At 37.7% G+C, this 15,989-nt stretch overlaps 1 protein-coding gene across 2 annotated transcripts in view; it reads left to right on the top strand.

The window, feature by feature from the left end:
- DYNC2H1 (dynein cytoplasmic 2 heavy chain 1) overlaps nucleotides 1–15,989 on the top strand; it is a 395,644-nt gene that overhangs the window by 77,720 nt on the left and 301,935 nt on the right. For both annotated transcript variants that reach the window (XM_070384345.1, XM_005887860.3), the window contains exons 38-41: nucleotides 602–866; nucleotides 2,630–2,837; nucleotides 7,145–7,274; nucleotides 10,779–10,934. In XM_070384345.1, the coding sequence (XP_070240446.1) occupies nucleotides 602–866; nucleotides 2,630–2,837; nucleotides 7,145–7,274; nucleotides 10,779–10,934 (759 nt within the window). The remainder of the gene's footprint in view (nucleotides 1–601; nucleotides 867–2,629; nucleotides 2,838–7,144; nucleotides 7,275–10,778; nucleotides 10,935–15,989) is intronic.

Here is a 15,989-nt window from a genome sequence, read left to right on the forward strand (position 1 = left end):
ATATATACATTTTAATGTTCAATTGGATGATTAATATTGATTCTCTCCCACCAGATAGTTGTCTCCATGAAAAGTCGGATCCATGTCTTTTTTACTGTTTTATTCCTAGTGCCTATAATGGAGTCTGGCACTAATATCAATAGATCCATCATATGTATTTTTGATAGTTGATTATATATGATTTAAACTTTGACAGTGTCTTAGAAGAACTTCACTTTAGTAGGTCTTTTTATGAAGCAAAAATGAATGTTCAAAATGAATATCTTTTCCTCAGGATTTTTGTTTTTTTGGAGAGAGGTTATAAATGAATGAATGAATTAGCAAAGTGAATAAAATATTGAATATATTTTGTTTGAATAAATGAGGGAAGACAACAGTGAACATTTGATAACTTGCTTCTTTTAAAGAAATATGAAATTAAAGATCATGTTGTGTGTTCAGATTTATTTCATGGTTCTTTTATTTAAGGCTTTATCCTCCATTGAAGAAATAAAAGGTTTAATTTATATGTTTGAAATAGAACAACTGTTACAGATTGAAAGTGAAGCTGTGTATGATTGTACATGGTAAATCGTATATGAACATATTTCTTTTCTACTAGATCAAGAAGGCTTTAGAATTATATGAACAGTTACGCCAGAGGATGGGAGTTGTTATTGTTGGCCCAAGTGGTGCTGGAAAATCTACTCTTTGGAGAATGTTAAGGGCAGCACTTTGTAAAACTGGCAGAGTGGTAAAACAGTATACCATGAATCCCAAAGCTATGCCTAGACATCAGTTACTAGGCCATATTGACATGGATACAAGGGAATGGTCTGATGGTGTTTTGACAAATAGTGCTCGTCAAGTAGTTCGAGAACCTCAAGGTTGGTCTCTGTTGTGTGACTCATTGATTTATTTTTAGAGGATGTTAGAACTTGTCTGTAATTCTGTCTTTTTTGAGTCTTATACATGACTATAACCTGCTGTATCATGATCTACATTGATATTTTACTTTGGAGGGTCCAAAGACATGTTATCGTTTTTATCTGTATTCTATAGCAAAACTTTTATTATAATAGAAACTCCCAAGTAATCTGGGTAAATTGTGGTTCATAACTAGATTAATCTATTGAATAAATACAATATCTTTGCTTAATTGATATTGTAATGCCTCATAAATAAGCAAATTGACAAATTTTTATTTGGGATTAAAATTTGTGTGTGTACATGAACTTACCACTTTGAATACACTGCTTTCAAGAATTTTGAAAATTTAAGTCTTACAATAGTAGGCTTCTGGTCTAAATTTTTGGCTTGGTATTTAACAATTTTTAGTCGAAATCTAAGAAGACTCCCTACTTTTTGTTAGGTCACAATTTAACAACTTGCTCACTGCTTCTCCCCTTTGAAGTTACCCTTTTATATATAAAAGAGATTTGACAGTGGTGTATTTTTTACTTCTCATGTGGGACACTGAAATGTAGCTTTCTCATATTTTCTTAAAGCAGTATTACATAGAAAGCATTCATACATTCTAATGACATGGTGGAAGACAAAATGTAAAGAATATCTCACAAGCTTGTGGAAATAGAAATACCTAGGTCTTGCTTAAAGCTCAATATTCAGAAAACTAAGATCATGGCATCCAGTCCCATCACTTCAAGGCAAATAGATGGGGAAACAGTGGAAACAGTGTCAGACTTTATTTTGGGGGGCTCCAAAATCACTGCAGATGGTGATTGCAGCCATGAAATTAAAAGATGCTTATTCCTTGCAAGGAAAGTTATGACCAACCTAGATAGCATATTGAAAAGCAGAGACATTACTTTGCCAACAAAGGTCTGTCTAGTTAAGGCTATGGTTTTTCCAGTGGTCATGTATGGATGTGAGAGTTGGACTATAAAGAAAGCTGAGCGCTGAAGAATTGATGCTTTTGAACTGTGGTGTTGGAGAAGACTCTTGAGAGTCCCTTGGACTGCAAGGAGATCCAACCAGTCCATCCTAAAGGAGATCAGTCCTGGGTGTTCATTGGAAGGACTGATGTTGAAACTGAAACTCCAATAGTTTGGCCACCTGATGCGAAGAGCCGACTCATTTGAAAAGACCCTGATGCTGGAAAAGTTGGAGGGCAGGAGGAGAAGGGGACGACAGAGGATGAGATGATTGGATGGCATCACCGACTCAATGTACATGGGTTTGGGTGAACTCCAGGAGTTAGTGATGGACAGGGAGGCCTGGTGTGCTGTGGTTCATTGGGTCACAAAGAGTCGGACACAACTGAGCGACTGAACTGAACTGAAGGTCTTGCAAACCATGTTTTCTTTTATTGAGATTTCAGTTCTGTATGTTCATTAAATAAATAGAGCCTTCAGTTCAGTTCAGTCACTCAGCCTTTACCATGGAGTATATCATTGGGTCTTTGTCCAGCTGAGCCAGGATTGCCTATGGGTTCTCCACACATTTGTAGTATAAATTCACATGAAAAACTTCAACTTGTTCAACTCTTTGTTCTTTATATTTGGCTTCAGAAATATAAAATAATATGAAAATTGCTTCTAAAGAATAATAGATAATTATTTTATTCTTTATTTTTAAATATTATTCTCCTTACGTTTATTTTGCTGTCTACGTTTTTGTTTGAAAATAGATGTTAGCTCATGGATAATCTGTGATGGTGATATTGATCCTGAATGGATAGAATCTCTGAATTCTGTTCTGGATGATAATCGATTACTCACTATGCCCAGTGGAGAAAGGATTCAGTTTGGCCAAAATGTTAACTTCTTATTTGAAACTCACGATTTAAGTTGTGCCTCACCAGCTACAATATCTAGAATGGGAATGATCTTTCTTAGGTAAGTGCGTTTGCATACATTGTGTTAGAATATTTTCAGTTATTATTTTGGTTTCATAGCTAAGTGACATAAGTGATACATGAGTAATATGTGAATATTTGTTTTTTTCATTGTTTATTAACTTCTTTGTTACATTTTTATTCATTCAGAGTTCCTGTTTATTTAGTTGAATTATTTCAGCAGTATAGTGGTATCACAGGAGAAGGACATGGCAACCCACTCCAGTATTCTTGCCTAGAGAATCCTATGGACAGAGGAGCCTGGTGGGCTGCTGTCCATAGGGTTGCACAGAGTTGGACACAACTAAAGCCACTTAGCATGCATGCATGCATTGGAGAAGGAAATGGCAACCCACTCCAGTGTTTTTGCCTGGAGAATCCCAGGGACGGAGGAGCCTCATGGGCTGCCGTCTCTGGGTTCACGCAGGGTTGGACACGACTGAAGCGACTTAGCAGCAGCAGCAGTAGTGGTATCACAATTACTAAATAATTACTTTTTGTTTGCATAAATGAAACAGCAAGTATTAATATTTGTTTTTCTTTTTTCTATAACTTTTCTTTAAATATTATGAATGAGTTCAGAGAAGTGAACATACTACTTATAAGCTGGAGGTTAATAATTTAAAGCTGAGTAGCAATATTTTAATCATAGAATTTTAGATTTATAGACTTTTAGAGTCGGACATGACTGAAGCGACTTAGCAGCAGCAGCAGAGCTAACCTAGGTTTAAATAGGTTAAAGATTTAATAGGATAAAGGAGTGCATCAGCAGCCATAAGTACCACAGCCTCAACAACCTGGAGAAGGACATGATGTTGTTGTGCCAGAACCAGCAGACCTTCAGCTGGCAGGACGTCCTGATATATGAAGACCCCATCATCTGGTGGTCGGTCTTCAGCAGCAGGCAGCACAAAATTGAGAAGCAGGACGATGCTGCACAGGAGGAGAGCGACAAGGAGGAGAGGGGGAGGGCCGTGAGGAAGGCTGGGTTGGAGTCCCCCTCCCTCAAGGTGAAGACCAAGCTCACCCAGAGAGAAGGCCCAGGACCGGCTCAAGGCGGGCTGGAGGTTGCCAAGCTGTGGGTCCAGGGCCAGGCTGAGACGGTGTAGCCCTTAGCAGTAGCAGATAGCAGCAGATGTTTTCAGACTTGGGATAAAACTGTGTAAACAAAAATCTGTATTTATATGGCAGAGAAGGTGTAGGACTGTTTGTGGCTGGCCCTGTTCTGGCGTTAGTAGTCTTTGTAAACAACATTAAGTGTTTAAAAAGAGAAAGAAAAAGTGAATTGGGGAACACGCAACACCTGTTTTTTATTTTCTTTCCCTGGCAGAACTGTGTGGCTGCAGTTTGGAATCACTGTAGTTTAAGCTGTGGATGCGTGTGTGTAGCTGTCAACTCCTCGTACTGTATTTTATTGAACAAGTTTAAATAGGGCCTATTAAATGGCCTGATCTTTCATTTTACAAATTGGAAACCTCTTTATTTAATATTTCATTTCTTCTTGAGTGTATTTGGAAGAGACTTGAAGAGCAAAAGTAAACTAATTTTAGATTTCATCAACAGTAGTAAACATAGTGGCATATTTGAGCCAATTTCATTTCCCAGAATGAATTATTAAAAAGTTTACTTTTTGAATTTATGTTTTAGAATTTGATATTTATAAGTCTACAATGTTCTACTCTTTTAGAATCATTTGAAATGACTTTTGTTATCAAATTGATCCAGAATATTTCCAAAATTATTTAATTGCTTACTTCTTTGATAATATTGTAGGAAGAATTTATATTAAACTAGCCACAAGCTCCCAATTAATATTTTGAGGTATTAATTATTATTTTTTAATTTAAATTTATTTATTTTAATTAGAGGCCAATTACTTTACAATATTGTATTGGTTTTGCCATACATCAACATGAATCTGCCACGTGTGTACACGTGTTCCCAATCAATAATATGGCATTGCGTTTATAGCTTTTGTAGCAGTATCTCACAGTTTATCTCATTTATTCATGTGTTCTCATAATCCTGTGAGAAAAATAGGGTAAAAGGAAAGCTTATCATTAAATTTTAAAATATTTATTGAATGCCTGTTACATGTATGGTACGAATTTAGGCATTTTAAGAGAGTCAGCAAGAAAGGAGTAAAACTAACAATTATGAAGGGCTTGTATTTTTGCAGGGCTTATTTTTATAGAGCATACGTCTACATAGAGGAGATAGATAAATATAACAGCAATTATAAGCAAGAATGTTAATGTAATAAAGGTTAAGTAGAATGCCATTTGGAGAAGGCAATGGCATCCCACTCCAGTACTCTTGCCTGGAAAATCCCATGGACGGAGGAGCCTGGTAGGCTGCAGTCCATGGGGTCGCTAGGAGTCGGACACGACTGAGCGACTTCCCTTTCACTTTTCACTTTCATGCATTGGAGAAGGAAATGGCAACCCACTCCAGTGTTCTTGCCTGGAGAATCCCAGGGATGGGGGAGCCTGGTGGGCTGCCATCTATGGGGTCGCACAGAGTCAGACACAACTGAAGCGACTTAGCAGCAGCAGCAGAATGCCATTGCTTTTTATCAGAAAAAAGACTCGTTGCTGTAGATGATTTGAAAATTGTTGGTGAACCACATATTGTTTGTGAGAGACATAATGAGTATTTGTGAGTTCATGTAAAACACAAATACTTGTTATTTTTAGTTTATTTTTGATTAACTTTGATTTTTAGGTTTTATTCATTTCTTCAGCAGATATTTTGCACTTGCTCTGCAGTAGGCCAAATGAGGACCTTTTAATAATGAAAGAGGATGCCATTTATTATGCTGGGATAACTGATATAAATCAAGATTGTCTTAGACAAACCAAGACGTGTAGTTGCCATAGGTACTAAGGAGATACTGTTGACAACAGTAGTTGTCCCTAGTAGCTCAGTTGGTAAAGAAGTTGCCTGCAGTGCAGGAGACCTGGGTTTGATCTAGAGTCAGGCAGATCCCCTGGAGAAGGAAATGGCAAACCACTCCAGTATTCTTGCCTGGAAAATCCCATGGACAGAGGAACCTGGCGGGCTACAGTCCATGGTTTGCAAGAGTCAGACACGACTTAGCCACTAAACCACCATTGACAGCAAAGACTTTATGTTGAAAAGAGTTTAGCAGCTTTCCTTTGTCTGTTTTGAGTGTATCCAATGTAATTTACATATTTACCTTTGATCTTTTATTTCTTTTCCTTATTAAACTGGATAGAAATGTGAGAGGAGAAATTCAAGGACTCAGTATTTACTCGTGTTACTGTGAAACACTGGTAGAGGACAGGAGAAATGACAGAATTGTGGGCCCTTGTAACTTCTAAAATTCTTAGTCTATAAGTTGTTTTTACTATAATTTTTATAAATGTGTAACATGTAATTCGGAGAAGGCAATGGCACCCCACTCCAGTACTCTTGCCTGGAAAATCCCATGGACAGAGGAGCCTGGTAGGCTGCAGTCCATGGGGTCGCTAAGAGTCAGACACGACTGAGCAACTTCACTTTCACTTTTCACTTTCATGCATTGGAGAAGGAAATGGCAACCCACTCCAGTGTTCTTGCCTGGAGAATCCCCGGGACGGGGGAGCCTGGTGGGCTGCCATCTATGGGGTTGCACAGTCAGACATGACTGAAGTGACTTAGCAGCAGCAGCAACATGTAATTTTGAATAAGATGTCAATATTATGTATAATTTCAAACATTGGATGTTACTCAAATAATTAAGTGCTTTGCTAAAAAATTTAGATTTTACTTTAGCGTGATTTTCAAGTTTTAGTAGTGGCATGGAATTTAGGTAGTCAGCTTTTTTGGAGATAGAGAAAAACAAAAAGTATTTTTAAAGATCTGCATTAAGATGCAGTGCAGCTTGTCTAATGTGCATTTGAGTCACCTAGGGATATTGTTAAAGCAAAGATTTTGCTTCATTAGGTCTAGAATGGTACTTGGGATTCTGTAGACCCCACTTTGGGTAGGAATGGTTTAGACCACTTTGTGGCTAACTTGTGGATGTGTAATTCTTCTTTAATTTATACTTACAACGATAGAGGTGAGGTTTATTTGGTTTGTTTTATAGAAAATGACATTATATATGTACACACACTTATTTGTGTTATGTAAGTAGAAGTAGTGTATACGCACATACGTATACAGAAGTAACTAAAATGAACTCTTGTATACTAGCAGATAGGTGCATATGTAGAATAATGTTTATTGGAGCAGAAATTTATTTTGAAAGTAAATTTATGATTTACTCCTAAACAATTTTTAATGTTTGTTAATATGTTTCAGTGATGAAGAGACAGATCTTAATTCTCTGATAAAATCTTGGTTGAGGAATCAGCCTCCTACATATAGGAATAATCTTGAAAACTGGATTGGGGATTATTTTGAAAAGGCATTACAATGGGTTCTAAAACAGGTAAGACAATTATAATATTCATAATTATTTAGGCAAAAAGTATGATAACTGACTGTTGCTTACATTTAACCACCTTTTAGTAGTGTTCTGACAGAATGTGGGGGTTTAGTGAAGGGTTAGGTGTCTTCACTGCTCTCCCACTGTATTTCATGGTATAACTTTTATTGTGTTAAGTCTTAAAATACTTTAATTCTTCCATCCATGATACCTTGCAACACTTACCTAAAAATCTTGAAAACTGGAATGCCATTTGACGTTTTACTAGCAAAATGATTTGTCTTTCTGCCCCATTTTACTATGTCAACAAATACCTGCCTATATGTCATGCTAAATATAATGACAGTATTAAAGTAGAGAAACATGATGAATTATTTATATTATTGAAACATTTGTTTATCTAGCAAAAATTAATTGCTTATCAGATAGATGCCCTTGATGAAACTTTGCCAGGTGAACGTTAATAGGACAGTCCCTTTCACTGAGAAGGGTTTGTGTCACAGAGGAAACTGACATGGAAAAAGATAATCACAATATAACAGGATGAAGAGAGAATTGCTGCCTTCCAGGAGAGTTTTAAAGGAAATGACATACAATTTTGAATTTGAAGCATGAATAGAAGTTTAGTATGCAAAGAAGACCATATTCATGTACTTACAGGATCTTTTCAGATTTTGATTTCTCTCATGTCATTGCTTGTATAAAAAAATAAACATAAAAATAGAGAAAACAAATAGCAATGAGTTTTTTTTAAAGGTGATTGTGAACTTAATTTAGAGGTCAATACTTCAGAGTTGGGCAAATCATATAGAGAAATGGCAATTTCACTTTAGTTTTCTAAAGTTTTTTCTTTTCTGACTTTGTAAAGATGAATGGTGGAGGACTAGGGATTTGGGCGAAATGACACAAATGAGATAGGTTTCCCTGGAGACTTGAGGGAAGAGCCACGCCCCCCAGCCCTCAGTCTGACTGAGCTGTCGGCCTCCTTGTGCTTCTGCAGCAGTGTACTATGTCTTTCAACTATAATTGCTTTCATGAAACTGCAAGCACCTTGAGGGCAAAGATTAAGCCTGTTGTACTCCTTATTGTATACCCAGAAGCGAAGTTTGGTAATAACAGCATGGTGAATAAGAGTATACGAGCTTGCGACTTCCCTGACAGTCCAGTGGTTGGGACTTCATCTTCTAGTGCAAGGGGTGTACTTTTGATTCCTGCTTGGAAAGCCAAGTAAGATCCCACATGCCTCATGGCCAAAAAAACAAAAAACATGAAACAAGCAATATTTTAACAAATTCAATAAAGACTTTAAAAATGGTCCACATCAAAAAAAAAAAAAAAAAACTTAGAAAAATGAACATATGAGCTTAAATAACTGATACCTATGTTTGTAACACCTTTTCAGTAGATGTGTTGTTATTTTGTGAGTATAAAACATACAAACCTAACCATGCTTTCCAGTGCAGATGCCTTGAAGTCCTCAGCTTGCATGCTGTTAGGTGTTAGAATGAGAGATGTAGCACTGCATAGAATATATTGACTCTTTGACTCTCCCCTATTTGGGATTTGTGACTACAGACATGATGACAGAATAATATTTTTAAGCTGTAGAGTGGATACCAAAGATTTAGTTAGAAAATAAACTGATTCTATTCTCAGGTCCTTGTTCTTGTTTGAGATTGTATGTGTTGAGTGTTCCTTCTTTCTTTATTCTGTGCTTTGTTTACCATGTTCAGATTCTGAGAGATACACCATAATGAATGCTCTAGTCAAGTGTTGATTTTATTTATAAGTAGAGCTTTACTTTCTTATATTTAGCAGATTAGACAATCTAGAGGAAAATATGTCGGTTTCCTTTTCCTTTATCTTGCCTTTAAAGCTTAGAACTCAGTATGGCCTAAGCTGCTGGATTTCTCTCCATCTCCTTCTGTTTTTCCCCCTTTTCCCCTCCTATTTCTGTTCTTTGAAAATTATTTATTATTCAGGCAGAGAGATTTTTTAAAATGTAAATTTAGTCATTTTATTCTCTTAAAGTTTAAAGGCACTGAAGATACAATTTGCACTCCTTATCATGGCCTATGCATTTCCACATACTCTGGCCCTTGCCTACCTGTCTGTCTTGAATCACTCTGCCTTTGCTTGTTCAGGAATATGCTTCTTTTAATTTCTTAAGTGTGCCCATTGCTTACCATTGCATATGCTGAGTTCTAAGTATGCCAGATAGGTCTCACTCTTCAAATGTTAGCAATTGTCATCTTCCTTAAGGACACCTTGAGTCCCCAACCTGAGTTGTCCTTTCTCAAAACACTCTCTTTTTCTGCTCTGTAACTTCTACCACAGTAAATTAACCATTTCCTCTATTAGACTTCTGGGGAAGGAAATGGCAACCCACTCCAGTATTCTTGCCTGGAAAATCCCATTGACAGAGGAGCCTGGAAGGTTATAGTCCATGGGGTTGCAAAGAGTTGGACATGACAGAAGCGACTTAACATAGCATAGTATGTCTCTTAGAGTTGACTTCCATTAAAACAAGATGCTGTTGCTGCTGCTAAGTCACTTCAGTTGTGTCTGACTCGGTGTGACCCCATAGATGGCAGCCCACCAGGCTTCCCCATCCCTGGGATACTCCAGGCAAGAACACTGGAGTGGGTTGCCATTTCCTTCTCCAGTGCATGAAAGTGAAAAGTGAAAGGGAAGTCGCTTAGTCGTGTCCGACTCTTGGCGACCCCATGGACTGCAGCCCACCAGGCTCCTCCATCCATGGGATTTTCCAGGCAAGAGCACTGGAGTGGGGTGCCATCGCCTTCCCCAATTCAGTTTAATTCTCTGTTTAATTCTCTCTTAAAAAAAAAGCTACCTAGCACTACATACAGATTCTAACTATAACTGGTTTTCCCTGTTAACTACATAGGGCCCCAGAGGCCCACGGATCTTAATAATCTATACCACCTGAGTCCAAAAGTTTCATTTTAAAATTCTGTATAGAGGAAAAGCTCCAAATTGTTTTTAAGCCTGCCTTTACCAATGTTTTTTGGTCCAGAACCATTAATCTAGCCTTTGCCTCTAACTTCTTTTTAAAAAAATTAGTTAATTTATTTTTATTTTTGGCTGTGCTGTGTGTTGCTGTGTATGGGCCTTTTCTAGTTGTGTTGAGTAGGGGCTACTCTCTAGTTGAGGTGTCTAGCTTCTTTTTTAATTATCAAGAGGAAATGAGGAACTGTTATATTTAGACTGATGTTCATTGATTTACCTTAAAAAAATTTTTTTTTTTCAGGTTTAGGAAGTAAACTATGTATCTATTTGAGGACTCACGGCTAGAAATACACAATTGTATTTTTATTATTTTTATATTCAATGTTTATGTATAAGTTGAAATCTAAACTTTCTACAACTTGAGTAGTGAGATAAATTTAAATATGATCCTTGGAAAGATGAGTAAACAATCTGTGTATGGTGCTAATTTACTTGTTAATATTTTCCCTTTGTCTGTAATATGGATTTAATCAACAGAATGACTATGTGGTAGAAACAAGTTTGGTTGGAACTGTGATGAATGGATTGTCACATCTACATGGATGCAGAGATCATGATCAATTTATTATTAATCTCATAAGGGGTCTTGGTGGAAATCTGAACTTGAAGTCACGTCTGGAATTCACCAAAGAGGTAGTACACATTTAAAGCCTATGTTTAGTCAACATTTTTTTTTAATTATCATTGATCCTGGGTGTGTGCATGCATGGGTTCTAATAGTCGCTTCAATCGTGTCTGACTCTGTGCCACCCAATGGAGGTGGTCTGCCAGGCTCCTCTGTCCATGGGATTCTCCAGCCAAGAATACTGGAGTGGGTTACCATGACCTCTTCCAGGGGATCTTTCCAACCCAGGGGTCGAACCTGCGTCTCTTACCTCTACCTGCATTGGCAGGTGGGTTCTTTACTACTAGTGCCACCCGGGAAGACCTGGGTATAGCATTTTGAAGTTATGCATTTAATACAATAACAATACATTTATATTTGGCCTCCCTGGTGACTCAGTGGTAAAGAAACTGCCTGCCAATGCAGGAGAAGCTAGTTGGATGCCTGGATTGGGAAGAACCTCAGGTGAAGGAAATGGAAACCCACTCCAGTATTCTTGCTGGGGAAATCCTGTGGACAGAGGAGCCTAGTGGGCTACAGTCCATGGAGTCTCAGAAGAGTCAGATATGACTTAGTGACTGAACGACAGTATTATAGTGAAATGGTTCTTCAGAGGGATGTTAAATGTGACTAAATGAGATGATCAATGTAAAGTGCACTTGGAAACAAGTAATAAACAGCAATGTTGGCTGCAGTACCTGTCTTAAAAGTAGACTAATTTTCAGCCTTGATGGGAGTGGAGTTTGAGGGAGGATGGATATATCTATATATATGGCTGAATCATTTCACTGTTCACCTGAAACCATCACAGCATTGTTAATTGGCTATATCCCAATATAAAATAAAAAGTTAAAAAAAAGTGGACCAATTTGAGTTCATACGAAGGACTCTTTTTTTTTTTTTTGAGAAAGAGAATTAAAAATTATGAAGCAAAAATACTATGTATTATTATATTATTTGATTCTCTTAAACCACTGTTTAATAAGATTAAGTGGTGGGATTCTTTCTCAAAAGAAATTATACTTAAAAGCACAATATTTAATAAAACAGAGCAAACTGACATGATCCAGGTAGAGTAGGAAGCTCCTAAGTCTTTCTCTCTCACTGCCACTATCACTTCTGAGAAACCTCAAAGGGGTCTCTAGCTCTCTTGACTGCGTATTTTGAAATCTGCTGCTTCCACATGCGCACTTTGGCCTGTCAAATGTGAATAAAGTTATAGATTGAGAAGGCTCACACTCTGTTTTGTATGGACTTCTCAGGTGCTTCAGTGATAGAGAATCTGCCTGCCAGTGCAGGAGATGTGGGAGATGAGGGTTCCATCCCTGAATGAGGAAGATCCCTTGGAGGAGGAAAGGGCAACCCACTCCAGTATTTCTTCCTGAAAAATCCCACAGAGGAGCCTGGCGGGCCACAGTGCATGGGGTCGCAAACAGTCAGACACAACCACCACTGAGCATGCATGAATACATTTATATACAGATTTTCTTTGAATTATGATGGGATTACAGCCAGATAAACTCATCATAAGTTGAAAATATCCCAAGTTGAAAATGCATTTACCTCCTCTAACCTATCAAATATCATGACTTCATACAGTCTGTCTCAAAGTGCTCAGAATGTTAGCCTACTGTTGGGCAAAATCATCTAACACAAAGTTCACTTTATAATAAAGTGTTGAATAGTGTGTAATTTCTCAACTACTATGCAGAAAGTGAAAGACAGTGTGGTTTTAAGTATATCGGTTGTTTACCCTGGTGATTGTGTGGCTGCCTAAGAGCTGCAGTTTGCTTCCACTCAACTGCTGCTGCCCAGCATCACAGGATGGTATCATACCACATGTCACTAGTCTAGGAAAAGATCAAAATTCAAAATATGGTTTTTACTGAATGCATATCACTTTTTCCCTGTTGTAAACATGGAAAATCATAAGTAAAGCCATTGTAAGTTGGGGACCATCTGTATAAGTACATAGGTACATATATATTTATTTTCTTCTTTGAACTGGTTTATGGTATTTTATGGTGTTATTAACATTTTAGACAATAATTGGGGGTGGTGTTTGGTGAGCAGCTCCCTTGAGTATGTGGCAGTGGAGGGAGGTTGGTATCCTGGACAGAAGTGGAACTTCATACACCCTGCCCTGTACGTCTTTTCCACTTGGCCATCTCTTCCTGGATTGTGTCCTTGATCATAAACCACCAGTCCAGAGCTGAGGAATCCAAGTCTGGCTGCCAGGAGAAATCCAGAAGAGCCAAAGAGCCCAAGCCTGTCAGACCTTCCTGTAGCCAGCCACACACACACCTCAAACCCTGAGGAAGTGAGTGAGGATCAGCGGGAAGAAGACAGCCAGCCAGAGACCAAGCTCTGAGCCTTTAGAGTGGGAGCACTGACTCCAAGACCTAGACTACCAGAGAACTCCTAACCCTAGGGAGTATCAAATATTAAAAATTCCCACAAAGGAAATGACTTGAATATAAGACCAACCACCAGTAACACCCTGTGCAAACAAAAACAAGACAAAAATACAAGCCCAGTCCTCAGCAGACAAGATTACCACCACACTCAGCCCTGCCCATCAGAGGGGAAAAAACAAACTCAGCACAAATCTCACTGTATAACGAAGCATACACAAACCACCAGACCAACCTAAGGAGGGCAGAAACCAAAAGGAAGAAAGAATTGAACTTTGAAGCCTGGGAAAAGGAGACCTCAAACACAATAAGTTTAAAAAAAAGAATACATTTGAATCAGTTCTAATGAGGTGGATGAAACTGGAGCCTATTATACAGAGTGAAGTAAGTCAGAAAGAAAAACACCAATACAGTATACTAATGCATATATATGGAATTTAGAAAGATGGTAGCAATAACCCTATATGAGAGAAAGCAAATGAGACACAGATGTATAGAACAGTCTTTTGAACTCTGTGGGAGAAGGCGAGGGTGGGATGATCTTAGAGAATAGCATTGAAACATGTGTATTATCATATGTGAAACAGATCACCAGTCCAAGTTTGATGCGTGAGACAGGGTGCTCAGGGCTGGTGCACTGGGATGAATGACCCAGAGGGATGGGATGGGGAGGGAGGTGGGAGGGGGGTTCAGGATGGGGAACACATACACACCCATGGCTGATTCATGTTAATGTATGGCAAAAACCACTACAATATTGTAAATTAATTAGCCTCCAATTAAAAAAAACCTGAAAAGGCAGGCAGAAAAATACTGCACAACTGAAGGAACAAACTGGAAGCACAGATGTTCAAGTAAATGAAGAGGAAATAGGCAAACTACCTGAAAAAGAATTCAGAATAATGATGGTAAAGATGATCAAAAACCTTGAAAACAGAATGGAGAAAATGCAAGAATCAATTAACAAAGGCCTAGAAGGATTAAAGAGTAAACATACAGAGATAAACAACAAAATTACTGAAATTAAAAATACTCTAGAAGGAATCAATAGCAGAATATCTGAAGCACAGGAACAAATCAGTGAGCTGGTAGGTAAAATGGTGGAAGTAACTTCTGAAGAGCAGAATAAAAAGAACGAAAAGAACTGAGGATGGTCTCAGAGATGTCTGGGACAATATCAAATGCACCAATATTTGAATTATAGGGGTCCCAGGAGAAGAAGAGAAAAATAAAGGGTATGAGAAAATTTTCAAAGAGATTATAGTTGGAAGTTTTCCCAACATGGAAAAGGAAATAGTCAATCAAGTCCAAGAGATGCAAAGAGTCCCCTACAGTATAAACTGTATGTCCCCAAGGAGAAACATACCGAGACACAAACTAATTAAATTAACAAAGACTAAACACAAAGACTATTAAAAGCAGCAAGGGAAAAGCAACAAGTAACATACAAGGGAAACTCCATACATTTAACAGCTAATCATTCAGGAGAAACTCTGCAGGCCAGAAGGGAATGGCAGGGTATATTTAAAGTACTGAAAGGGAAAAAATCTACAACCAAGATTACTGCACCTGGCAAGGATCTCATTCAAAATTGATGGAGAAATTGAAAGCTTTTCAGACAAGGAAAAGTTAAGAGAATTCAATACTACTAAATCAGCTTTACAACAAGTATTAAAGGGACTTATATAGTCAGGAAATAGAAGAAAAAGATCTACAAAAGCAAAAACCAAACAAGAAAATGGCAGTAGGAACATACATATCAGTAATTACTTTAAATGTAAATGGATTAAATGCTCCAACCTAAAAACACTGGCTGAATAGATACAAAAACAAGACCCATATATATACTGTCTACAAGAAACCCACTTCAGACGTAAAGACACATATAGACTGAAAGTGAGGGGATGGAAAAAGTTATTCCATGCAAATGGGAAGCAAAAGAAAGCTGGAGTAGCAGTCCTCAGATCAGACAAAGTAGAACTTAAAGAATATTTCAAGAGATAATGAAGGACCACAAAATGATCAAGGGATCAATTCAAGAGGAAGATACAACAATGTAAGTATCTATGCACCCAACATAGGAGCACCTCAGTACATAGGACAAACACTAACAGACATAAAAGGAGAAATTGACAGTAACACAATAATAGTAGGAGACATTAACACTCCACTCATACCAATCGACAGATCATCAAAACAGAAAATTAATAAGGAAACATTAAGTATTAAATTATACATTAGATGAGATGGATCTCATTGTTATCTTTAGGACATTCCATCCAAATGTAGAAGAATGCACTTTCTTCTCAAGTGCCCATGGAACATTCTCCCAGATAGACCACATCATGGGTCACAAGTCAAACCTCAATAAATTTAAGAAAATTGAAATCATATCAGGCATCTTCTCCTACCACAATGCTATGAGACTAGATACCAATTACAAGAAAAAAAACTGTAAGAAACACAAAGACATGGAGATTAAACAATGTGTTTCTAAATAATAAGCAGATTACTGAAGAAATTAAAAGGGAAATCAATAAATTGAAAACAGGACAACTCAAAACCTATCAATTCAGTTCTGTCACTCAGTTGTGTCCGTCTCATTGTGAGCCCGTGGACTGCAGCACGCTAGGCTTCCCTGTCCATCACGAACTCCTGTAGCCTGCTCAA

Source organism: Bos mutus, chromosome 15 (genome assembly GCF_027580195.1).
Source record: "Bos mutus isolate GX-2022 chromosome 15, NWIPB_WYAK_1.1, whole genome shotgun sequence".
Classification (NCBI taxonomy): domain Eukaryota; kingdom Metazoa; phylum Chordata; class Mammalia; order Artiodactyla; family Bovidae; genus Bos; species Bos mutus.